Below are 27,808 nucleotides of genomic sequence, written 5' to 3' on the forward strand. Positions count from 1 at the left end.
CAACGCATGAATGTTTTTAAAATACGATTTCCGAGTGCGCATGTGCGGGCAGGTGTCTGTCACACACGCACCGGGGGAGGGATTTTTAGAAATACGCGCGGCAACACAGGTAGGCCTTTCCCAGTTCCCTCCCAGTCCACTCCAATTAAGGAGCGTATTGGGAGGGAACTTCCCTAACCCTATCCTTCCTCCCTCTTCCCTTCTCCTCCCCGATCCCTAATCTAGCCCTACTTAGCCCCTAATTTTTTATTTTAGTACTTACTGCTCCTTTGGAGCAGAAATATCTTCCGCGTGCTGGTTGGCTGCCAGTGCGTGTTTCCCCGGGACAGCATCTAATGGCACTGTCCCAGTCTGCCTTCCCCTCCCAGACCACACCCCCCAGCCCGCCCTTTTCAGACAGGCCATCACTTCGGCTCATAACGGGGGTTACACGCGCCGGCCTTTTAAAATTGGCCCGTTTATCTGCAGTCCAGCTGTCCTACTCCTAACCTGTCTAGGTGTGTTTTGTTCTATATGCAGCAACAAGTGCTATATTGAGACAGTCCCAGAGTGTGCTGGCTGAGACTTTCTCAGCTGCCAGAGACTCATATGATACTTGCTAAGGGAATAATTGGTTTCTGGGAAGGCTCAGTAACTCAACATTAACCTACGTTTTTCTTATTAGAGTGTGATATGACACAGTGCAGCGACATCACTACATGTAATCAAGGAGAAAATATTGTGGAAACTGTTTCTGAGAATGAATGTTGCCCCACCTTGTCCTGTGGTAAGTATCCTGGTTTTCTACTGTACATAAGACCTTCTGCTGCTTTCCAGTAGAGGTGCTTATTGTGTCCACCATTTCCTGGCAATCTTCAATACATATGCATTTTAACTTATTTTCTCTTGATGGGACATAAATATCTTTACCCTTCCATACTCATAGAATGCAGTCATCTGCAAAAATATGATATACATGGTGATTGGCATGGGGCTATTTTGGGGCACAAAGGCAATATTGAAGCTTTCTAGGATGAAATAAACTGTGAAGTCTGCCTGGGCATCAAAGGTCTCACCTAGACTTCATTCCCAACTTTTCCTACTTCTCAGGGTTTTATTTTTTTTGCCCGCCCAACAATCACGTGCTTTAGGCAAGTTAGAATAAATAATGAATGTCAAACAACAGCAAACTACAATACAACTATAATACAAATATCTAGTTCCAACAAGTTGGTCTGGTTCCAAAATCTTGTGAAGTCCTAAATATTCCTAGCTCCTCATGATTTAGGGGAACAGGAACCCTCCAGGTAGGACTGTATGATGATGCATTTTGCTCAGTGCCAGACAACTTGTAGGGAAGAATTCAGTTCAGTTCCATCCCAACAGACATCATGTTGGTGAAATACATCTGCAGTTACTGTTGAAGAGTTCATGTTTTATACTTGTCCCCTTGCAATCTTTGCTCTCATCAGAGGAAGATATATATGTATACTATATCAGTTTTTTGCTCTGGGAAAGTTCATATTGCAGCAAGAAAAGCTAATATATAGTTGAAAGGAGGCCTATGCAGATAAAGGTGAATTTTCCAAGCTGGGCACACGCCAAAACCGGGAGATGTACACGCATGTAGGACATGTGTGTGTCCACGCGATTTTAAAAGCTACCCACATGTGCGCACATCTCCCGATACGCGAATAACGCACTTTGAACAAAAAGGGGCCATGGTGTTGGCAGGGCATGGGTGTTCTGGGGCAAGGCCAAGAGATGCGTGTGCAAGTACCTACACACACACCAAGGTCCAATGCCGCATTCATTTATTTCCACCATGGAGGAGGTGTATGTTTACAAAAAAGCAGGCATCTGTGAGAGGCTTGAGGGGCCTGGGGTAACTGGGGGAGTGCAGGCTAACGAACAAGTGGGGTTTCGAGGACCTAGCTCTAGACTGGGTGAACGGTGGGGGATGAACTGGTGAAACTGGTCATGGCATGTTAAAATGCCCCCCACTTGCGTGGCTGAAACCTGATATTGTGCGGTTGTGCATGCCCACTTCCAAAATTGGGCGCACACATACGTGCAAGCAGGCTATTTTATAACATACACAAGTAGGTACTGCATGTTATAAAATGGATGCATTTCTGGGCTAGTGCCGACAGACACGCAGCAATGTGTTCCCGGGTTCCCCTGTGAAAGTTACCATCATAGCTGGTATGAGAGATGAAGTTTAAGATTTAAGTAAGGGATGAAAGAGCATAAGATCATAGAAATGTGCAAAAGCTTTTCAAAAACATGTTTGTGATCTAGTTTTTTTAAACTTTTTATTTCTTAGAAGAACTAGCATGTGAAATATTTAAAGAAATTTGTGCATTTAAAGACATAAAATAGTGTCTTGCGAAAGAGAATACATTTTATATGTCATCCCAGAGATGTTATGTCCAATATTTGAGCCTTAAAGAAACAGCTATCAAAGGTGTGGCTGCATGCTAGTGCGAAAAAGAGTGAAAGTCCCAGAACTTTCCTTAGAGCAGGGGCGACTAACTCTGGTCCTCAAGATCCAAAACCAGGTCTGGTTTTCAGGACATACATAATGAATATGCATGCACTGCCTCCATTCCATGCAAATCTATCTCATGCCTATTCATTATGGGTACCCTGAAAAGCAGACCTGCTTGTGGCTCTTGAGGGCCGGAGTGGCTACCCTTGCCCTAGCTGGAGCTGTAAGTTCGATTTGTTCCCTTCAAAGAGGGTGCCAGTTTTTCAATTTGAGCTACTGTAGTTCAAAAACTTGTGTCCTTCAACTATTCAAGGTGCTTCTAAAACTGAGAAATGGCCCTGCAAGTGTATGTTGGATTCATCAAAGTCGTTTGATTTTTTTATTAAAATCTGAGAAGGATTCGCCAATTCACAGAAATTTACAGCCTTCACATGGATTTGTCAATTCCAAGAACTCGATAAATTATATAGATGTGACAGAAAAACAGTTTGGTTAAATATGAAAACATTACATGCAAGATAAAGAAAGCAAGTCAATCCCATACAGTCTGGATTATGTCATCACCTAAAACTTCCAATAGAAGTGAAAACTTGAAATAAATGTTTCTATTTTCCTTTCATCTTTTTTATTATGTGTTATTTATTTTAATGTTTTTTTAAAAAAATATGTTGTATGTGTGCTCAGAAAATAAGATGAACCTTCAGTGAATTCCAATCAGAGCACTCTCCTTGTCTTCCAGCAATTTATATCCTCAAAATTTCTTTTAAAAATTCAATACTGTCTCTATTTTTCTATTGACAATCTGTATTTTACCTTTGACTGCTTAAGCTTCATGCAGTTACTTTAATAAATCTTGGAAATAAAGGGTAAGAAACAGCAATAAGATAACTCCAGAAAGATTTGGCTGGCTCCCGAATGCTGGAATACATAAAGCAATAGGTCATATTGAAAAGGGTTTGCTTATTTCTTAGGAGGATCTGAGATTTATTGGATCTAGTAGTAATTCCAGGGTTTTCCTTCCTGCAGCTGGAACATTTTCTCTCCACTTGTTAAGAAGATTTCTAAAAATACTTCTTAAGGACCTTGAAACACTTTTAAATAAAAGGCAATAAATCAAGCTTTGATTTCAGTAATTTTTTTGTTGTTGTTTTTAATCTCTAAGAAATGGAAATCTAATTTGCAGATGAATATTGCAGGTTCTGAGTGAGATGTAATATGGGGAAACACGGTGGGTCAATATCCAAAGCCGTTTAAATGGATAACTTGGGAGTAATCTATTTACATGGCTAGTTTTGAATGTTGCCTTTCTTACTTGGAGAAAAGTTAGCCAGATGAGTCTTTAGCCGGGTAAGAATGAGCTGGATCAGAAAGGAGTGGCTTAGAGTGTTCCGGAGACGACAGAGTTTCTTCCCTAAATCTAGATGGGTCCAAGAGCAGGTCTAATGTTGTCTGGACTGAAGAACAAACAGATTGTAAGATACCAGGGGAGAGTGCGAGGGTAAGGGTTGAGATGGGGAGACACGGGAGGGCCCTGAAACGCATCAAATTTTGAGATTTTTCCCCAGACCTGGGAGCGAGTGGTGGCAGGGAAGGAATGACAGGGCCCAGCTCTGACATTTTAAATCTTCGGGAGGAGGGGGGGGAAGGAGGAGACCCAGCGGGCCTGCCATTAATATATTTTTAAAGTCTCCTATAGTATTTTGAATGTAGCCTGTTAAATATCTAAAGTTATCCGGCTAAGCATAGCCAGATAGCTTTAAAATCAGGATGATATTCAACAAAATATCCGGTTATACTTAAAGTTATCTGGTTAAAGTTAGCCAGATATCTTTAGTTGAGGATATTCCGTGGGACATTTCTCCCACGGAATATCCAGGATAAGTTATCCACCTAACTTGTCCACTAAATAAACTATTGAATATGGACCACCCCATTTCTGTTTTTACTATGAATGTTGACACAATACAATACCAGCCAAATAAAAAAAAAAAAGTATGGTTGGATACTCCTGGCTGTTGGAGAGGATATGAAATAAAAGGTACATTTAAACATATCTGGTAGGACTGCTGTAAGATAAAGTTTTTGGGGAAAGTTGTGCTGGAACAAATATGTGAACATAGAAAGTGATCAACCCAACCATCAAAGGTTAGCCATCAACCAGTAAAGGGAAGGTTAAACAGTTAAAAATGTCCAGCACATTTTTAGAGATTTTTAATAATTTATTGACTAATTCTTATGATGTGTCAGCAGAGTAGCCAATCTTTAGTGCAGGTCAACAGTCCCCCGACACGGACCGTGTGAATAGAAATGATTTAATTGGATTTCGGATCTTGACATTGTGCCTCATTTACTCTGTCCAGTTGATGTACTTTGACAAGATTTAAATATTCTGTTCTATGTAAACCGCTAAATGTAGCGATAGTTACTGTTCCTTGTAAACCGGGGTGATATGTATATTATACAGGAACCTCCGGTATATAAATTATTTAAATAAATAAATAAGATGAAGTTTCTCTGTTTTTTACTGCTTTACAAACAATCATTGGACAAATAAAAACAAAGCTTGAAAGAAAGACAGGAAAACAGAATAATGTGCGTCAAGTGTTCACTGCTGCTGGAGTTCCAGCTTGTGGATGATGACATAATCCAAGTGTCTGGGACTGACTTGACTTCCTTTTGTTCAGTATGGCCTGCTGAAGCGGAATGGCCTGTTCTTTTCATGTAATCCTTGTAGCCAGAGAAACTTACTGTGCGTTTGCTAACATTCAGTGATTCCTAACATTTATTTACGTAACATTATGAATATATGATCATGCAAATTTACTGACAATATATGTCACAGCTAGCTGTTGCATTTTCATAATGATGTCGTTTTTTCTTCCCACACAGAAATAGTCCCAGTTGTTGTCACGCCCAATGGAGACGTGCATCAGGTACGAAAAGTAAACTATGGCCAAAAAAATTTTTGGCTTTTTCCATAATAACTTGAAATACCTTTGTCACATAATGTCAATAATGTAAACTGCTTAGAAATAATCTATTCAAAGTCTACAAAATTTTGTCTTGTTTCTTGCAAAAAATTTGACTTCTCACATCCAAACATTATATATTTGATAACAGCGACACATGATTTAGCTGGCAGTGTAGTGTGTATTAGTTTTTATCTTTATGTTTCCAATTTTATTGTATTGTGTATTATAAATTGTATGATTTGATGCGTTCTTTGTAATATATTTTGTACCTGAAATAGCAGAGGACGGTTTTCAGAAGCCATTTCTTTGGACAAATGCTAATTTGATAAACTGGCTGGATGAAAATTGTTCAGCTCTTACTCAGCTAAAAGTGCATGCAGGGATCCACAATGCATGTTCTTTTAGCTGAGTAAAAAGTAGATGGTCCAGTTGTAGGTATGGAGAGGGAAATAATGCACGTTCTTTACATTTTAAAACCCACGTAAATTCATTTCAAGGAAAACATACCAGCAGAAAAATATCAACAGCTTATTATGCCTTGGATATTTTTCACAGGGAAAGTTTGCTTGTATTTTTCATTTGAAAATTGGTGAAGAGCCTGTTAATAAAACTACTTTGTATCAATTTGGACAATTTTCAGAATTGCTCCCAAAATTTATTTTAGTTTTAGTGATTTAAAATTTCACATGATGTTCTGGGAGTGATGAAAAATATCTAAATGGATGCAAATAGGATCACTTTTAATGGTAAGAAGTTTCTCTTCAATAGACTTGTTTTTTGTTTTTTTTTTACCTGGTTTTGCTATAGGGACTGGGCCTTATAAATTTCTCAAGTTGTATAATTGCCAAGTAACCCAGTAATAGGAAAAAAAAATGTTAGGCCACACATCCTGCCTCATTCTGGTACTTACAATGCTGATTTCAAATGCTGACATGTCAAGTCTTATGAGCTATGTGTGAGTCTTACAGAGGGAGGATAACATTCAGAACCACTCATGTATGCCCATTTACACATGTTTATGAGTGCATGCAAGCTTGCTACAGTATTTTATAACCTGCACGTAAATGATATGCACAGGTTATAAAATATGAATACATATGCACACAAACATGCTTGCATATGTAATAACATTGAGCTGCGCAAGTTTGGACTTATCAGGATAAGTTCCAATTTATAAGGCTAACATAGCTGGATAAGTCTGAAAAATAATTTTTGTTCTTATCTGGGTATGTAATATAGCCGGATAAGTCTAAAAACAGCACTGGTTAGCCAGATGTCTTAAAATAAGAACATAAGAACATAAGAAATTGCCATGCTGGGTCAGACCAAGGGTCCATCAAGCCCAGCATCCTGTTTCCAACAGAGGCTACTTATCTAGCTAAATCTGATAGCTGGATAAGTCTAACAGCTCTATTTATTTGGCTATCTAATTTAGGAGTATAAGTTTTAAGACTTATCTGGCTAAGTAGCATTATTTTTTTTTCTTAGCCAGCTATAGTCACACCTTACATACCTGGACAAATCCAAAAAACGAATGCTACTTAAATGGCAAGTAACACATTTCAGACTTATCTGGCTTAGTAGCAGCAGGCACTACTTAGCCGGAAAAGTCAGAGTTTAGCCAGATAAGTGTGTGTAAATGACAAACCTGCATATTTGTATGTCAAATTTTAAAGAGATTTGTGAGTAGATTTTACTATCGTTCTTTTGACACATTTACCCCTGTAAGTCCGCTTTTACACACGTAAATTGGGGGATATTCTAACATGCTCGAGGTCCATCTGCAGCTTGTGAAGACCCTCCTGGCTTTTCAGCATAAATGTTGGCCCCTCCTCAGAACACCTGTGGTCCACCCCTTTTTTACATGTGTAAAGATACTCGTGGACCCTGATTTACATGTGCATGTTGAGGTTTTTAAAACAGTTAATACTGACGAAGATGCTAGTTTACATGCATGAGTGCTATTTTTTTTACGCACGTAGCTTTTGAAAATTCACCATACAGTGAACCCTTCCTCTCACGCATATTGAACCTCCAGGAGCATCAGGGGAAGCAGTGCTGTTTTTGCAGGACCTACCCCTTTGGCTTCCTGAAGACATTTATTATTTATTTATTTGTTGAGTTTTATATACCGTCATTCGGTGAAGCCATCACGACGGTTTACAAGATTCAAATTGTAATTTTCTTAACAATTGTGAAAAAAGGAATAACAGGATGCATATAAAACAAAAGATTAATCATTTATAGTCCAGAAGAGAATCAATTTTTGAGTGAGGAGGGTTTGTTTGGTGCTGTTTGGAGGCAAGTTATTTTGTGGATTTGGTTGTTAGTTCCTTTGGGTGTTAGGATGATGTGAGGTTTGAATGTCAATGTAGACTTTGTGAAACAGCCATGTTTTTAGGTCTTTTTTGAAAGTTTTAAGATTAGGTTGGGTTCTTAAATCTTTTGGGATTATATATTTATTTATTCATTTACCATTTCCACCAAGTAATCCCATGCAGGAAGTCCCAGGGGAGTGACAGTCTTCTTCTAATAAATAAGCAGATAAATAAATACATACATTAATAAATAAATACATAAATAATAGAAGCCTCCACCTTCCACTCCAGCTGCAATAAAAGAAAATAAGTTAATAAAGAATCCAGGTTGGTGAAAAAAGTTCCAGGAAAATCAGAATGCCCTAAGTATTAGTGAGACTGAAGACTGTTTAGGACACAGCCAATGGGAAAGCATAGGGCAGAGCTTCCCAAACCTGTCCAAGGGTCCCCACAGCCAGTCGAGTTTTCAGGAGATCCACAATGAACATGCATGAGTTAAATTTGCATATATGGAGAGGCTCTGTGATATGCAAATTTATCTCATGGATATTCATTATGGAAATCCTGAAAACCCGACTGGCTGTGGGGTCCCCGGGACAGGTTTGGGAAGCCCTGGCATGGGGGTGGGTAAACTTTAAGGCAAGCTATCGTCTCAGGAAGCTGCGGGTGAGCCAGGAGGAAGTGCTCGTGAAATGTTTTGTGTGAGGTGGTTGGGCTGAACTCTGAGAGGGCCACAGATGGACAGAGTGAATGGAGCCAGTGAGTGTCCTAGAGAGCTGGGCTGCTGAGAGCTGGTGGATGGCAACTGCAAGAACTTAACCCCAAAAAAGGATCGGGGTCAGGAATCCCCAGCCAGGAGGGAACCGGGGGACCTTAGACAGGCACATTTTTTTACTTTTTTTTGCCTGCAGGAAAGGAGCAAGAGATCAGAGATGAGCCATGGGGACGCTTTGATTTAAAAAAAAACAAAAAACTACTGTGGAGAGGGAGGAAGACTGTGCTGCCCAAACTTTTAAAAAAGGAAGGGAGGGTGGGGAGATGAGGTCCCCTGATATTTTCATGGTTTTGAAGCTGGGAGGGAAGGTGGAGCTGCAGGACACATTTTGCATTAATATTATAGTTGAGCAGGTGAGAGGGATGATGAGGGGGAGAGGCCATCAGCCCCTTTTTGTAGATCCACCTTCCCCCAGCTCAAGCTTTAAAAGCGGTGAGAGGAATGGAGGATCTGGATGACAAGATGTAGGGCTGCTCTGGCAGTGCCTTGATTTGGCCACCGTAGCAAGGTATCTAACACTTTAAAATCAGCACACAGTGGCTAACTTCCTTTCCCCAGCCTAATCTCACACCCTGGCAACATCCACTTATTAGAGACCTATATTTAGGAATTTGTGAAAAATAGACACCTACATTTTGGACATGAACACTATCAGTTTTCAAAGGGCTAATTTAGGTGTTAGGCCCTGGAAGTCTCTGAAACGCAACCTTATGTGATTACGGTAAGTAATTTTGCATCTGGCTTTCTCTAACCTATGGCTTCCTTTCACAAGAGGGCAGACTGTTGGAAACATGATAGTGTAATCACCTAGCAGACAGGATACGATGAGGACATGTGAGTGGTGCTTCACCACTTACTGGACATTTTCCCAGTGATCACTTGATATGAGTGTTATTGCATATATTACACATTGTAGCTTGTGCAAAAAAGAATTCAAACTCCATTCAACACAATTATTTTATTTCCATCCTCCCAGCCTGAAACTACATGGCAGGAGAACTGCCTCATCTATACATATGACAGCAAAGGATCTCTGTCAGTTGTAAACTATACATGTGATTTACCACCTGATGATGTTGAATGTACACAAAAAGGAGAAGTACTCAAACCACAACCGCTTCCAAATGATCCATGCTGCTTTGAGAACGTGTGTGGTAAGATCTCTTTACAAAATACTCGGGCCTCAATATTCAAAGTAATCCATTTAGGTGAGTTAGCTGAGTTAGCTGAATAAGCCGTGCTGCTGAATATCCCCATATTTGGCGTTATATGGCCAGATAAGTACTATCCGGCTAAGTTAGACCTGACCAGTGGTAGGTCTGCTTATCCAATTACCCAGATAAGTATGAATATCACTGCATATTCAGCTGAATTAACCAGATAAGTGGTGCAGCCCCTATCTGCTCACTACCCAACCACAACTTATCCAACTATCTACTTATCTGGCACAGTTAGACATTCAGCGGTCACCACTTAGCGGGATAAGTCACTACTGATCTGGCTCAGTAGCGCTGAATATCAGCCTTTTGGTTTTGGGAATAACAGGAACACTTGTGCACCAAGAATGGGAGAAGTCAGAGCTGATTTTTTGCAGTCTATTTATAAAAATGTGTGATGCTTTGTAAACAATTTTGAGTATTATGAAAGTCTTTTAACTAAAATGCTTCAATATATTATGAAGAAAAACAATGACAACTGTTGTATCCTACCATAACAGAAGGACAGTGCCACACAATGGTCATTAACTTGAATATCCCACCCTCATGTCCCCTCTGCCTGTGGGAAGCCATCCTGTCTCCCAGTGCCTGAAGCTGACATGGGATGTGCTTGGGGTGCCTTAAGCCACAGAGCAGTATGTCTGGGGAAACTCTGCTCTGGGTTCAAATATGACTCTTTCCCTTAGAATGCACACCCATCGAGTGCTAGTGAAATCTAAATTTGGGAAAACAGGTTTTTCTAGCCTTTGCATGTTTCTCCTAGTGTCAAAATTCTCACTTATTCAAATTCTGAACTGTGCAATTTTCTAATTCAGACTGAGACAATTTATAATTTATCAGTTCATGCCGATGGAAAATGTTATGCTTTCGTATTGTGTCTCCCTCCCCCCGGTACTATAAGCTCCAGGCACCAAGGGAGGGGTGCAACACCCTAAAATAAATGAAAAGGCCCAGATCCCCAGTGGCTGTAAAGAAAAAGATGCATAAAACCAGTGCATGAGTGCGAGAGTGCAGGCTTACCTACTTGGTGGGGAAAGAGAGAAGGGCTCCATAGGAATCTTGATGCCATGCTAAGAAGGGTCTTCAGACTTCATACCCAAACCCCTGCTTCTGCTATGTGAAAACACACTAAATTGCCACCCACCAGAAACAGTTCAGTTGTTCCTCTTTCCTTCTGAAAGCAAAATGTATTGATTTATATTCCACTTTTCAGGCACTTCAAAGCAGATTACATTCAGGTTCTGTAGGAATTTCTCTGTCCCAAGAAGGCTTTTAATCTAACAGCTCAATTTTAAAGCAAGTGTGAGTGCACCCATACACGCGCTTATCAGCGTGCGAGCGAGGATACGCTAGAATTTTAATCACGCCCGCACTCACATGCGAATGTTTTAAAATGCACCCACCACACGTGAGTATGCTCCTAATTTTAAGAGGTTACTCAAGCACAGCTAGCAAGCCTGTGTCTTCAATAGGACCATGTCGGCTTTTACATGCACATGTCAGCAAATTTTAAAACTTGCTCGTGCGAGGGACGACCCTGTTTTTCCAATTAGTCCCCCAGTTTGTCCATTTAATATCGAGGTCTTCCAGACCCCTCTGGTTCTTCGTCCTGCATGCCACCTGTTGACCCGGACCCCTCACCCTGTCCCGTAAGCCCTAAAACTTGAGATCTACAGCCTTGCTCCTCATCTGGATCAGCATTAAAGTTATGAGGATAACAGGCTGATGTGTGCTGCGGTCCCCGGTTTTAAAAACAGTGTAAAGTCTATACAAGAAGGGACAGAATCTCAATATAAATCCTGCACCTCCAATACTGTAACACAATCTGCATCCATGCAAAGTCCCCCAACAATGGGCCTAGCTTTCTTACAACTCACCATATAAAAAAAACAACTTTCAAATTATGTTGCCAAATCAGTAACAGCAGTGCCAACACATTCCACTTCCAGACACTTAGGGAAGTAACACAAAACAAACTTAGAACCTATATTTCAAAAATATCATACTGTAACACTAACTCCAAGGACTTATATAGTAACCACCCTACCTATGAAGAGGCAGCTCTGGAAATACACCAGGCCCTAAAATACCAATATACTTAGGCTGTTATAGATCCCTACACAGAAACTACACACTATGGGGTAGATTTTTAAAAACAGCGCGATCGCGTACTTTTGTTTGCGCAGCAGGCGCAAACAAAAGTACGCTGGATTTTATAAGATACGCACATAGCCGCGCGTATCCTCTAAAATCCTGGATTGGCGCTCGCAAGGCTGCCGATTTTGGGCAGCCGGCGCGCGCCGAGCCATGCAGCCTGCCTCCATTCCCTCCGAGGCCGCTCCGAAATCGGAGCGGCCTCGGAGGGAACTCTCTTTCGCCCTCCCCTCACCTTCCCCTCCCTTCCTCTACCTAACCCATCCCCCCGGACCTATCTAAACCCCCCCCCTTACCTTTGTCCGTAGATTTACGCCTGCGAGAAGCAGACGTAAATCTACGCGCGCCAGCAGACTGCTGGCGCGCCGTCCTCCAACCCGGGGCTGGTCCGGAGGCCTGGACCATGCCCCCAGGCCGGCGCCACGCCCCAGCCCCGCCCCCGAAATACCACACCCCGCCCCGAAATGCAGCATCATCGGGTCCCGCCCCCTGACACGCCCCCGACGCGCCCCCGACATGCCCCCTTCCAAAAACCCCGGGACCTACGCGTGTCCCGGGGCTCTGCGTGCGCTGGCGGCCTATGGAAAATAGGTGCGCCGGTGCGCAAGGCCCTGCTCGCGTAAATCCGGGCGGATTTACGCGAGCAAGGCTTTTAAAATCCTCCCGTATCAGAATACCTCATCTCAGTCGCACATGCAGAACACAGACAGCTCCTCACCAAATACAGAATAAAGAGACCATAAAATATAAAAACTGAACTGGAAACCATAACAAACCAGATCTTGTATGCAGTGCAACACTAGAAAAACAGAAGCATATCTTAAAATACCAAAATGCGAAGTATGTATATTATGACCCAATGCAATTAAGTTCGTTCATAAATGAACACTCCTAAGTATATTTAGGGGTAGATTTTCAAATTTACGCGCAGGTGTACATGTGCGCGCGTGCTACCCGGCGCGCACACAAGTAAGCCCAATTTTATAACATGTGCGCGTAGGCACACGCATGTTATAAAATCGGGGGTCGGCACGCGCAAGGGGGTGCTCAATTGTGCGCCTTGCATGCGAGCCTGCGCTGAGCCACGATGCCTTCCCCCATTCCCTACCCCCCACCCCACCTTCCCTTCCCCTACCTCCCCTGCCCTTTCCCATCCTACCTTTTTCTTTTTTTCACTGTTCTTTGAAAACTTACTTCAGCCCCGGGGCTGAAGTTGCGCGCACCGGCGCACGATCCCAGCCACAGTGGCAAATGGCCGCTGTTCCGGGAGCCTCTGACCCTGCTCCCTCCCCGCCCCCACCCCCGGACTGCCCCTTTAGTAAATCCCTGGAACTTACACGCGTCCCGGAGCTTTACGCATGTCGCTGGGCCTTTTGAAAATAGACCCGGCGAGCGTAAGCCTGGTTACGCGTGTAACCTTTTGAAAATCCGGCCCTTAGGTTCTGGCTTAGGAAAGGTAATGGAAGGCTCCTTATTTCTTATAATGTGTTTCTAGATAATCACTCAAACTTGTTGGGATCCCCCCTCCTATTTTCTTATAAATGTAGGGGAGATTAAAAGGTGTAATATTTCTTAATTTATATTAATGCCTATTTACAATTGGATGTAATCTCCCCTTTTTCTGTAACATGCTTATAATGTTATTGCATTTTGAAATTATAAAAAGAAAAGAAAAAAAAAAAGAAAAACAGAAGCGTTACTGCTACACATAGAACACTGAACAACAAAATCAAGAAATATAAACAATCATACTAATAAAAAGGATACATTTTTCAAAACATCTGAACAATAGAATAACATCCAATAATTAAAATCTCATATGAAAATTTGTAAAAACTTACCAAACACCAATACATATTTAAAAATAGCAGACACTTCAAATAACACCCAATAATTAAAACTAACGGATAAAAAAAATCCTTTGTTTTTCCATCCCTGGGAATTTTTGGTTTCCAGTCACCCTGGTATTGTAATGAATTAATGGGATAGAGAGAGGGTGCACAAACTATTTCCTCCCTCTCTCTGATACATTACTCTAACATACATCTTCATGATCTGTCTCACAAACACTCACGTATGTTCACTGTCATGCACACTTCCTCACACACACGTTCACTCATCAACTCTCTCACTCATGCACATGCTCTCATTTACACACTCAGTGGATGCCTCTCCCTCATACACACTTGCACACAGGCTCCCTCATACTCAGTATGCTCTCTCTCCCTCACATACAAACACACACATGTTATCTCTGATACTCAGTGGCTCTCTCTCCCTCATAAACACAGTCTCTCTCAAACTCAGTGGCTCTCTCTCTCCATCACCACACACGTAATCAGTCATACTCAGAACTCTCTCTCCCTCACACACACACACACACACACACACACACACACACATATGCTCTCTCATGCTCAGTGTCTCTCTCACTCTAACAGACACATGCACATGCACATGCACTCTCACACTCAGTTGCTCTCTCCTACACCCACAACCCCCATTCCTCCCACACACATACACATAGGCTTTCTCACACTCTGGACCTCTTCTTCAGCAGGAGGATAGGTGCCAGCAGTCCGCTGGGCCTCTTCTTCATCTACTGGCAGGAGAGAACATCCTGCCACCTCTGCTTCGACTGCATCCCACTGGTGGCTGAAGAAAAGGCCCATGTCCTCTTCCTCTAGCACTCTTTTCCTCTTCAGTTACCAGTGGATGGGGTCCTGTGGAGGGCATGGTACCTTTCTCTCTATGTCTATAAGCATTCACCTTTAATTGTGTAGCAGCATTCAATCCCACTAGCTATCCTGTAAGAGTAACAGTCACAATCCTCTACATCTCACTATGACATTTTTATTAACACTTGCACATATATTTTCAAGTTATGAAAACCACTGACAAGTTGCTGCAACTCTCAAATATCTTAACAGCCAGGATAAAATATCCCAGAACTATCCTCTAGTGCTATAGACTCTAAGCAGGTACTCTTGTCCTCTCTCACACATGCTACTCTACAAGGGATACTAGAGAGAGAAAAATAATCTTAAAGGCTGATTTAGCTTTAAGATAAAGTAAAGTTTAGGCACAGCTCTACCTCTGCCTGGGCCTCTCCGTCCTCCTCGCCTTCCATGAATCCTGGAACTGGCTTGCCTGCTGCCTCTATCTCAGTCTCTCTCTGTCCTTGAATCTCACCTGTCTTAACACACCTGACAGCCAGTTAGGGTGATTGTTCTGAATCATCATCACTGAGCTACTTCCTTCTCTTGATCTATGGGAAACTAATGCAAGGGACTATGGGGAATGTATTTCTCCTCAGTGGCCATTTTGGTTCTGTTTCCTTTAGAAACCAGTAAGATTCTACATTGTGATTTAAAGAAAAAGGTGACTTCTGTGCAGGGACTAGTTTAACTCTTGCTTAATCCATTGCACCCATCTTATTTTCTAGATTTCTAGCATTTGCATACAGTATGTTTTTAGTTTGTTTTAGCAATCTGCTTAACTGTTGACAAGGGTAATTTGGAATATTTCTACTCTGTCTACTCGTTAATTTCCCTGTTGGGTTAGTATCCTTCAAATATACATCATTCTGAACCATGCGCTTCCAAGGTTTGTGTGTAATGGAGAAAACCTCTGGGCATATATTAGAGGAGGGGGTGGGATCAGCCCCGCCTGGGTCACTAATTTTTTCAAGAGAAGGGGGCATGGTGGGAGGCTCTGCTGCTACTTTTTTTTTAATGAGATTGGGGGATGGGAAGGGTGGGAGACTCCACTGCTAAAAATGCTATTTTTTAATCTTTTAAATATTCAGTGAGCCAGTGAGCGGAAAAGTCACCCAGCTAATTTTATCAGTGTATCTTTAGCTAAGTATATTCAGCAGAAGATAAGGGCTGCTGAATATTCAGCTAGAGTTATTTGGGTAATTACTCAGAAAACTCTGACACTTGCCAGCTTGCTGAATGTTGACCTCTAAGTGTTCTTGAGTGCTGCACTTCTTTTACTTTAATCAGGATAAGTTCAATTAACTTTGATTTTATCCTTGTTTTGTTTTTCAGAGTGTGATATACGAACCTGCAATTCCCCCCAGATAACATGCAACCTAGGTTTTGAACCAGTTGAAACCACTGCAGCTGATAGCTGCTGTCCAGACGTCCAGTGCCGTGAGTTCTGTGCTACAGTTTAGATCTGACAGTGCAGTGCTGTACTGTATAACGTGTTTACTGTAGCTGACATATCGCCCCTGTGAAGACCCCCTACATTTTGGGGTGTTTTCATTTCAGGAAATAAAAAAAACCCAAAAGGCTGCCCCTGACACTAGCCAGGGCTGGGCTTTTCCAGCTGGGCTCAGCCTAGCCCAGTCAGGACCTTTGATTCCTCTCATTAATAAAATGGGCCTGGGCCTAGCCAGCTTGGATGAGCCGAGACCTCCCTGAGCCCCTCTGAACCCTTCTCCCCCAGAAATCAGCTGGGGCCTGGGATCCCCCTACTTACCCCTTCCTGATAAGAGAAGGGGGCAGGAGTGATTCCCACTCACTCCTGCCTCTGCTGTGACTCTTTAAAAATGATGCCTACCCTGAGAGTGGCACCAAGATAATATCAAAAAGGCACCAGTCTCAGGGACAGCTGGAAACATTTTCATGCACAGTCATATTTTTGTACAGCCGTACAAGAAAATGGTGCCAGGCAGTCTTGAAACCAACACTATTTTAATATCATTTTTAGGCTGCTCTCTGGTTCGGGTGCCATTTTGAAAAAGTCAGGATGGGGTCGGAATGCATGGGCATTTCTCCTGTCCCTTTCACCTAACAATACCCCATAGAAGGGATAAGTGGCTGATTCCTGGGGAGGTTGGAAGGATCCGGTGCAGCTCTGTCCAGCTGCATAAATCCAGGCCCCAGCATCTTGGTGAAGGTTGCAGGGGATTCCGAAAGGCTGGAAGGCCCCAGGAATTCCTTGCAGAGAAGACTGACAAAAATGAAAGAATCAAAATTGCTTTTAAACAACACAAAAAGCACGTCTTAAAGGCGGAGGCAATCAAATGATAACCAACCACCAATGCAGTGGATTAAAAAATCCTACACAGGCAACCCTGATATATACATTGATCAAAGAATTCAAAGAAATGCTGTCCAATTTAGATTGAGATTCAAACCATTTAGAAACAGTTTTTAATTTAAAAATCAATTTCTGTTCCAAATGTAATAATTGTAAATCCAAGATTCCCTTCCGTATGGATGGCAGGATGGTGTCCAAATTACTGTTAATATTACTTACATAGAGCCAAGAATTGAATTAACAATAATTATTCTTAAAATGGCATAGATAAGAATACATTAAGTACTGGAACATAAATTGACATAAGATTACAGTAAATGCAAAATCATATTTCTGATCATAACTGCAAAAATTATCCTAAAGGCTTATTGACTGTCTGGGCTGTATGACTGCTGAAATAACTGAGGGGGGTCATTTTCAAAAGGTTTAGCACGCGAAAAGGGACTTTTCGCATGCGAAAAGTCCTTTTTAGCATGTGATAGCTAAATCGGGGCAGAGTCTGCACCAGAAGGGGAGGAGTCGGGACGGACTCCGTGACGACTTCGCTGAAGGCGCTGATGGCGAAAAGGTCTGTGACCTTAGAAAATCCAGGCCTGTGAATGTTTCAGTTTCTATCATTGTTCTTAGGTGTTCAGGCATTGCATTCCATATAATAGGGCCTGTTATGGAAAGCACACGGCTCTCAGAGTACTATCTGGAAGTCCCAGTAGCAGAGAATTACAATAGTCAATTCCTAAGACTAGCAAAGTTTGGAGAACTGGTTAAAAATCATCAGATTCTAGAAACAGTTTTAAATATCCTGATTTAATTTGGTTCCATATATGTGCTTTTATTGATAATGGGATTAAGTAGCATGCTGAGATCATGTACACAAGAAGAGATGTTAATCTTTTGCTCACCAAACTCAAACTGTGGGAACTAATTTTTAAATTAATTTCTATATAACCAACAGATTTCTGTTTTAGAGATGTTTAAAATACAATCTGTTGAGGAACAACCATTTCTGTATGGCACCAAGATAGACAGAGAATTGGTTACCTGAATGAAAATTCGTAATCATCCTCATAAATGTGAACGTTTAGGCTCAGACTTACTAATAATTTATACAGTGGTATCTAGGGATATGAAGGGAAAAAAATGTGTTTTAATTTTTCGGTTCATTTTAGGGAGGTTTTTTTCTCACAAATTTCTGTTCATGGATTGCTTGATTCATTTCATTTGTGTGAAAAAAAAACCAAATCAAGCAATTAAAAAAAACCACAAAACAGACAAAAAATGAACATGAGCCCTCCCTCCCTCCCAGCCTCCCAGAAAAATGACAGAGCCAGGATCCCCGTCATCCCCCACTTACCCAGTCTGGTGGGGATCTGCTGGCTCAGACTAGGCCAAAGCCTCGGACTTATATAGGGTCTGGGCCAAGTCCCCAGCGTTGGAACCCGGCCTCTGGCTCGGGTTTTGGCATTGGCCTGGGACCAGGACAAAGCCCCGACATCAGGATCCAGCCTTTGGGTCAGATTGTGGTGTCGGGCTTGGGCCCAGGCCCATGCCCCAAGGCTTCAATGTCGGGACCTGGTCTCTGGATCGGGTCATGGCGACTGGCCTGGGTCCGGGCCCTGGCCTAGGCCGAGACCCCAGCATTGGGACCCGGCCTTCAACAGATACTCAATGGATCAGGTAAGGGTTTTAAAATTTTTTTTATTTTTGGGGGTCTCAGCCGATGCACTAACAAATATACATAATTAATTAATACATATTGAATATTTCTACAATATAACTTGTTGATTACACTTTTTTCCTCTTACTTCCCACACAGAGGCAAAACATGTATGTGTGTTCAACGGAAAAGAGTATCAAGTAAGTTAATGAATTTGCAACTAACAAATATGTTTTTATTCATGTAATTTGCTTATTTTTGTTGAATGAGGATAATATCAAATTAGAAATCACTCAGTCTTCAAGGAGTTACATTTGATCTAAAGACAGTAGTGCAGAGTTCCAGTAGATTTATTGGTCCTGGAGAAAATAGCAATATTAGTAGGTTGTGATACCTTACATTGGACCAACAAAAATGAAGTTGAATTACATGAATTTTCAAGACTGCACAGATGTGACTGCAAGGCTGATGGAAAGAAGAATTGCTATCTAGAAAATGTTATGACGTTGGAATTCCCATGGCAGGGGGCTTCAAGCAGTAGCAAGTAGAGATTGGACTAATACCCCATACCAAAGGAAATGCTTCACATTTCTTGCATCTTATATGCATATGTATCGTTAGTATTCAGTATTACATAAAAGGATACATTATAGCTAGAGGTACTTTTTCAAAGACTTGTGCTATTTATACATGGAAAAATAGACTTGGCCCTCTTAAGTCAGGCATATCCAGTATAAACGTTAAGTGGATTTTCAGCTGCTTGAAAATGAGCACATATTTTTGCAACATACATACTTTTCGCCATGTACAATGAATAGCACCTTGAATACTGTGTACAATTCTCGCATCTTGAATACTGTGTACAATTCTGGTCGCCGCATCTCAAAAAAGATATAGTTGTGATGGAGAAGATACAGAGAAGGGCAACCAAAATGATAAAGGGAATGGAACAGCTCCCCTATGAGGAAAGACTAAAGAGGTTAGGACTTTTCAGCTTGGAGAAGAGACGGCTAAGGGGGGATATGATAGAGGTGTTTAAAATCATGAGAGGTCTAGAACGGGTTAATGTGAATCAGTTATTTACTCTTTCGGATAATAGAAAGACTAGGGGGCATTCCATGAAGTTAGCATGTGGCACATTTAAAACTAATCGGAAAAAGTTCTTTTTCACTCAACACACAATTAAACTCTGGAATTTGTTGCCAGAGGATGTGGTTAGTGCAGTTAATGTAGCTGTGTTTAAAAAAGGATTGGATAAATTCTTGAAGGAAAAGTCCATTACCTGCTATTAACTAAGTTGACTTGGAAAATAGCCACTGCTATTACAAGCAACAGTAGCATGGAATAAATTAAGGGGGTCATTTTCCAAGGCGATTGCACGCGATCACTAAATCGGGGCGGAGTCCGCACCAGAAGGGGAGGAGTCGGGGCGGACTCTGAGACGACTTTGCTGATGGCGAAAAGGTAAGGACCCTTTTCGCCTCCAGTTTCGCACCCAATAGCACCACCTTTCATAGTAGCGCTATTGGGTGCGAAAGCTGGCAGCAATCACACCGAGGAGGTGCAATCACTGCTGGCTTTCGCAGGCCTGCCCCCTGCTTCGCCCCTCTGCCCCCCGTTACCGCGTGATATAGGAAGCCGCGGTAGCTTAGAAAATCTAGGCCTTAGTTTTTGGGTACTTGCCAGGTTCTTATGAGCTGGATTGGCCACTGTTGGAAACTGGATGCTGGGCTTGATGAACCCTTGGTCTGACCCAGTATGGCATGTTCTTATGTTCTAATGAACAGCTCTAAAGATGACAGTAAGGGCTTTGAACTGAATGTGAAATAGGCAACCAGTGAAGATCACCAAATAGAGGAGTTGTGTGTTCTTTGTTATTTAACCCATTAATCATCTTAGCAGCATTATTCTGACTAATTTAGAGCCAACAAATCACTCAGTTGGGCAATCATGATAGATAATATTATAGTAGTCAATTCTAGATAATATTATAGAGATTGAATCACCATAGTCAAATCGTGTTTACCCAACAATGGCCAAAGCTGCTTCACCAAATGCACAGGATGCACAAACTTAACTGGTCCAAAAAGGGATGGCCCTGGAGGTGTTCCCAAGATGGATTTTCAATTTCGCTGGTCAGCATGGACTTCAAGCACTAATAGGGCTAAATTTAGTCATACAGCTTGAATCGCACAGTGACTGGCATGAATCTATCTGGAAAAACTTTGCTCGGTTACATTTAGTATAATTTTCAGCAGTTAACCTAGCCGGCTGGGTTTGGTTGAAAATCTGGATGAAGATAACCAGGTAGAATTACCTGTTTTTTTCACAAGTCAGCAACTTTTTGAAAATTGATCCCTCGTTTTACATCACTTGTCTTCACTTTGGGTAAATCCGTAACCAGAAGCAGACTATGATAATTCTATAAATAAGTTTAAAAAGGTAACATTGCCAGTCTGCAATGGATAATGCTTCTGGGATTCTAGTTTGCATTTAGCAAGATATAACTTGTTAGGGGATAGAGTTGCTTTGGTATATGGCACATGGAAACCAAGGAGGGTTTGTTTGGTTTTTGGTTTGCTTTTTTTTTTTGGGGGGGGGGGGGGTTAAACACACCAGAGGAAAAATCTTACTTTTAGAAATAAATAAGATGAGAGATAAAACCCAAACTCTCTCCAGCTATATTGAACAGTCATATATTGATTTATCACTGGGTTCAGTGTCAGCAAACTCAATAAGTCATAGCTCAAGTTGATAAAGATAACATTTAACTTGGAGAATAGGATTAGGAAATCATCTGGAGGTTAAACGTGGTGTTAGTCAAGGCATACATTAAATTCAACTGAAATCATAGTGCTTGCTGGGAGATTAAGGGGAGAACCTGTTACTACTTGGGTTGCTGTAAGAAGGTGATTATTTTTAGACTGGGTGAATGCAAATAACAATGTATACATTTATCATAACCATGAAGGACTGTATTTTTCTGTTACATATTCGCTTCATTTTTGAAGAGCATGCCAACCTTTTATTTATTTTTGTATAACTTGAAGGAGGTTATCATTTTTTTTAAATCAACTATATTTAGCCATGGTCTCTGATAGTATCTCCTTATATTTTATTTTGATAGCCTACATATTTAAAGAATTTTGATTTTCATACCCAGTTCATCATTTTAACAAAGTCTAAATGTATTGCTTTCTTTACTAGAGAATAGACTGGCCTGACTTTGGTAAGGATCTCATTGTTCATCACAAATACTCTATTATTTGATTAAACTCATAGACTTCTATTATTTCTTTTTCCACAGCCTGATGACAAATGGTATGCGAACTGTACTAGCTACAACTGTGATGTGGAAACACTAATGGTCAACCAAGTACCTCATCCATGTGCACCATCTACTATTGTCAATTGTATGAACAATGGAGAGGTACTGAAGCAACAACCAATGTCTACAGATCCATGCTGCACAGAGACCGTGTGTGGTAAGTGTGCTTTGGACAGTATGTTGTTGTTGAAATAGACTAAGAATTGTCCAGTACTCATCCTGGTTTACAAGGAGTGCGCTATTTATGGTTGCACCATTTTAGATGGAATGCAGATATCCAAAAGAAGATGCTTTTCAAAGTAAGATCTAAATTTACTAAGCTGCGATAAGTCGATAATGTGTTTGTCAGCAACTGACAAGCATTAAATTTATTTATTTATTTAAAATATTTAGACCCCCTCCCTTCCATAGTTCAGGGCAGGGTACAATAAAACATGCACAAGTATCAGTCACAAACTAAATGCTGTTTATCATGCGATATTATGGCACTATTGCACGATATCCCCAAAGATTTCCTCCCCTATAGAAATTAGCGGCTTTGCATGCATAAAATTGCCTAATACATTCAAGCAGCTAATTCATAGGCAATTCATAGGTGATAAAATAACACAGCTGACTTTGAAAGAAATCAGAGAGATATAGTTATTTGATTCTCAGGGAAACTGGGATGGTAACGTGCATCTTGATGTCTGTGGGAGGCCTGTTAAAGGTACAAGCTTCCAAAAAACTACACATCCCCATTGTGGAACCACCCCTCCAGGGTCTTGTATTCCCCAGGACCACTGGTCAAAGTGGCCTTAACCTCCAAAATAAAAAAGTTATCATAAAATTTGCATGACAATGTCCCACCCAACTCCCTTCACTAACCCTCCCCTTTTCTTTGAAATATTTGCCTGTCCCTAACAAAAAAGCCCCTCTGCCGATAGTAAAACCATTCTTAGTGGCTCAGAGAGGGCCAGAATATCGCGGGACCTCCAGCGGTAAAATATAAAAGTTTAGTAAATGACCCTATAAGACGGAGTTTTTCAAATGAATCTAGCTAATTAAGGAGTTATCTGACTAAATTCCACCAGGTGATACTAGGCAGCTATATTTAGCCAGTCCAAATGTAGGCATTCCCATGTAGGTAGCTTGCTAGGGAAAGAAAACTACATGTGGATGTTGAATATTCATATCTACAGGCATACTTTTCCCCATCAGCAGATATAGCAGGGGCAAAGTGTATGGGTACTTATGTACTCTCTTCTGTTAGTGAATTTACAAAGGGAAAATTCCCGGCTAGTTTGTCTTTCAAAATTCCTAATACTTGGATGCAAAAGTATCCCATTGTTTGCTGCGAGCAGCTTAAAAGTTAATTTTCAAAATGTTCGCATGTAAAAATTAGTATGTGTGCACATAAGCAGCCTCTATGGGGTAGATTTTCAAACTATGCGAATAGGCCTACTTTTGCTGGCGCATCAGGCGCAAGCAAAAGTACGCTGGATTTTAGTAGATACGCGCGGAGCCACACGTATCCACTAAAATCCTGGATCGGCGCGCGCAAGGCTATCAATTCTGTATAGCCAGCGCGCGCCGAGCCGCGCAGCCTACCCCCGTTCCCTCCGAGGCCACTCCGAAATCGGAGCGGCCTCGGAGGGAACTTCCTTTTGCCCTCCCCTCACCTTCCCCTCCCTTCCCCTACCTAACCCACCCACCCGGCCCTGTCTAAGCCCCCCCCCTTACCTTTGTCGGGGGATTTACGCCTCCCTCCGGGAGGCGTAAATCCCCGCGCGTCAGCGGGCCTCCTGCGCGCCGGGACGCGACCTGGGGGCGGGTCCGGAGGGCGCGGCCACGCCCCCGGGCCGCCCCGGGCCGTAACCACGCCTCCGGGTCCGCCCCCGAAACGCTCCCGGCACGCCCCCTAAACGCCGCGCGGTTCGGACCCGCCCCCCGACACTCCCCCGACACGCCCCCCTCGGAGAACCCCGGGACTTACGCGAGTCCCGGGGTCTGCGCGCGCCGGTGAGCCTATGTAAAATAGGCTCACCGGCGCGCAGGGCCCTGCTCGCCTAAATCCGCCTGGATTTGGGCGGATTTAGGCGAGCAGGGCTCTTAAAATCCGCCCCTATATGTGTATTCTGCATTTTATAAAATCTGCATATATTTTCACTTTCGTGCGCATGTGTCTGTGTGTAAAAAAGGGACAGTCTGAGGTGTTCCGAGGCGGGCCCAACAGTTACGCATGTAAGTTCTTATTTTAAGAGACACGCAAACATTTTCCAACAAGCCCGCGCATTTCTACAGCTGTGGATTATCTGGCGTGATATTAAACGTGTTTATTGTGTAGTACCAACTGGGTGCGAGGTCTGGGTAGACTGGGGGGAGTTCAGACTGAAGAAATGGGAGGGCCTCTGACCCGGAGAAGGACTGAGCAAACTGGTCGACTGATTGGTAAAACTGGTAATTTCATAGACATGCACATGTTATCAAAAATACCAATTTACAGGGGTAAATTGGGATTTACGCAGGTAAGTCCTACTTACCATCAAGCGTAAAATATATGTATAGAGATTTTTAAAATAAGAGGATAAAGTCCGCATGTTCAGTACATTGATATGTGTGGTTTCAATGCATTGCATGCATTTGTGTGTAGGCCTACATACATGTGTATGTTGCAGGATAGAGATACATGTTATATAACGCACATATATTATAAGCGTGTATTATAAACTACTATAGTAAATCTACACATATATGTTGCCACCCGCAGTTGTTTGAAAGTTATCCTTCTTGTGAATTTTTCCACATCTGCAGAAAATTTCCATATGAGACAAAATAATATCCTTTTCACATTTCATCAACCAAGTTGAGGTCCATCTGTATGAAGTAAACTGTTTATTTGAACAGAAAAAGGTCAAGGATCCTTACAATCTTTAGTGCCTGCTTCACTAAAGCTTTTCTGCCACTCTGTGTCTACAGGACAAAAAAAGCTTAGTGACTCGGGCCTTTCTGTGAAACATAGATCAAATACCCAAGATCCGGTTAACTCTTTGTTTCTGTCTTTTTAGTATGCGATACATCAACATGTAAAATTGCCTCTGCGACTTGTGATCCACACTACAAATTGGTAACTACAACCTCTGAGGACAGCTGTTGCCCCATTTACTCCTGTGGTAAGTGGAAATCCTTTTCTCTTTCTGGTGTTCCCATGGATTTTTTCAGCAATAGCTTTGAATCATTCAGAAGAAGAAGTAGACCAGGCTGGAGGAGGTCATATCCAATATATATTTCCTCAGTAGCATCATATTGCTTGCTAAAGGTTCTGAGACTGCCATGACAGCCTCTATATATTCTTACATTTTATTTCTTTATTGTTCCGCTTAAGTTGCTCATATCTTGGAATTTCTTTTTCTTTAATATTACATAGGAGAAAACGAACTAGCAGTTAGAGTTATGTTAGATAACATGTATTCAGGTGGAATAACTGCAACTCCTATATTGTATTTTGCCTTTAATTTACCTGTACTGTATGGTATAAAAAAATTCTATAAATAAAAAGTTAAAAAGTTAAAAAAAAAAAAAAAAAAAGGTTCTGAGAGTCAAAGATTAACAGCTAGGAGGTCAAGGTTCAGAAAAGGGGTGAGAAGACAAGTCATCTGGCTAAAAGTTAGCTGTATAACTTGTGATGGATATTCAGCAGGACTAATCTCCTAGGGGCGGATTTTAAAAGGAGTGCGAATAGCCTACTTTTGTTTGCGCTCCAGGCGCAAACAAAAGTACGCTGGATTTTAGTAGATACGCGCGGAACCGCGCGTATCCACTAAAATCCTGGATCGGCGCGCGCAAGGCTATCGATTTTGTATAGCCGGCGCGCGCCGAGCCGCGCTGCCTACCCCCGTTCCCTCCAAGGCCGCTCCGAAATCGGAGCGGCCTCGGAGGGAACTTTCTTTTGCCCTCCCCTCACCTTCCCCTCCCTTCCCCTACCTAACCCACCCGCCCGGCCCTGTCTAAACCCCCCCCTTACCTTTGTTGGGGGATTTACGCCTCCCAGAGGGAGACGTAAATCCCCGCGCGCCAGCAGGCCGCTAGCGCGCCGGGACGCGATCTGGGGGCGGGTCCGGAGGGCGCGGCCACGCCCCCGGGCCGCCCCGGGCCGTAGCCACGCCCCCGGGCCCGCCCACGGAACGCTCCCGACACGCCACGAAAACGCCGCACGTTCGGACCCGCCCCCGACACGCCCCCCGACACGTCCCCTCCGAAAACCCCGGGACTTGCGTGAGTCCCGGGGCTCTGCGCGCGCCGGTAGGCCTATGTAAAATAGGCTTACCGGCGCGCAGGGCCCTGCTCGCGTAAATCCGCCCGGTTTTGGGCGGATTTACGCGAGCAGGGCTCTGAAAATCCGCCCCCTAATGAATATATTTGCCTAAAATTACCTGGATAACTTTAAACCTAATTGCTTGTAAGAGTGTAACTCTGTATTTCTCCTTTCCAGAATCCTTCCTGAACCGATACAAAGGGGTGGCATGTTAAGCAGTTTTCTGCTTTGGTTCACCCATCTAAAAAACACAAAATCCAAAACATCTAATTTTGATTTGGGTCAGGAATTATTTTCTGTGGCACAGGATCATGGATGGCCATGACTTAATGTATAACCCACCTTCTCTTTTTCATGTCGAGCAATCCCTAATGCTGCTTCTTGCGGCTGACACTTTGAAAAGAAATTATTTCAAGAGTAGCTAATTCATATTTTGCTTGCTCCGTTTTATTTTAATAGGTGTATTTCGTTCTCATTTCTTATATACCAGACCTGGCTTGTGTGCTATATAACATATGCGATAAATTCCTATATGCAAAAGTTCCATGCATGAGATGTTGAGGTTGAAATTTAGGATGGGTAATCCGGAGGCACAAAGAGAGGAGTGATTAAAAGCATGAGGCTTAATTGAGCTGGAATATCTAAATCAGCCACAACAGTTTGGATTTTGTTCTGAGCCATTCTACTGCTGACTAGGTTATCTGACATTCTTATTATAAATCAACAATATCACAATACCTTTAATAACTCTAATATTCAGTGGTCAGAACTGCTACAAAATATTATTTTGGAAGAAAAACCTCTAATAGAGAACTTAAAGTTATTTTGTCAGTACAGTCCTGTAATAGCAACTGTTTCCTACTTTATACAGTCTGGGATAAATTCTCAGAAGCTTAGCTGGGTCTTGTATGTGTGAAATAAGGATCTTCACTCGGAAGTTGAGTATTTTCAGTCATCTAAAAATATGCTTGGAAGTTCATAACTTGCACCAAATTTGGCCACATTAAATAAGAGCCATTCTGAAGGATGTTTTGCAGACAAGTTATGCATTTCTGTGCCTAATTGGAATTTTCACAAGTTGTGCATGGAAATGGCTACTTATGTGCCTGGTGCTACTGCCCATTTTCCAATGGATAAAGTTACATATGTATCTCTGGCCATGCAGCTCAATTTCTAGGCACATCTTGGGTTTGAAAATCAGGTCGCTCTGTGCATTTTTGCGATACTATGTGTAACTTTGCAGTAAGGTGGACTGCTGAAATTCGACCCCAATGTCTACCAAAGGATTATGACCTTGAAGGCATGCAAACAATTGAGCACAGGAGAAAACCTCTGTGGGCAGAATTAATTGTCCCATGAGCCAATACAGATATATTCTTTTGTTAAGACAAATATGGTAACATCAAATATCTCCCTATTTTCAGACACAAATTTAGTACAGGAAATTTTCTGGCCTGAGGCCCACATTAATGCAGCAAATATGCTACAGTATAGCCATTTTTGGACTATTTAATTTCCCCACCAGCTGACAATTTCATGGTATACTAAAAGGCCTTTAACTGTTCTTTCCTTTG

General features: G+C 42.1%; 1 protein-coding gene across 1 annotated transcript in view; it reads left to right on the forward strand.

The window, feature by feature from the left end:
- The window catches only part of LOC115079493 (kielin/chordin-like protein), a 189,244-nt gene that overhangs the window by 34,367 nt on the left and 127,069 nt on the right, over nucleotides 1–27,808 (forward strand). The window contains exons 13-19 of the mRNA XM_029583118.1: nucleotides 665–766; nucleotides 5,360–5,403; nucleotides 9,512–9,689; nucleotides 15,959–16,063; nucleotides 18,772–18,812; nucleotides 21,920–22,097; nucleotides 24,988–25,092. Coding sequence (XP_029438978.1) covers nucleotides 665–766; nucleotides 5,360–5,403; nucleotides 9,512–9,689; nucleotides 15,959–16,063; nucleotides 18,772–18,812; nucleotides 21,920–22,097; nucleotides 24,988–25,092 — 753 coding nt within the window. The remainder of the gene's footprint in view (nucleotides 1–664; nucleotides 767–5,359; nucleotides 5,404–9,511; nucleotides 9,690–15,958; nucleotides 16,064–18,771; nucleotides 18,813–21,919; nucleotides 22,098–24,987; nucleotides 25,093–27,808) is intronic.

This window comes from Rhinatrema bivittatum, chromosome 17, assembly GCF_901001135.1.
Source record: "Rhinatrema bivittatum chromosome 17, aRhiBiv1.1, whole genome shotgun sequence".
In the NCBI taxonomy this organism is placed as follows: Eukaryota; Metazoa; Chordata; class Amphibia; order Gymnophiona; family Rhinatrematidae; genus Rhinatrema; species Rhinatrema bivittatum.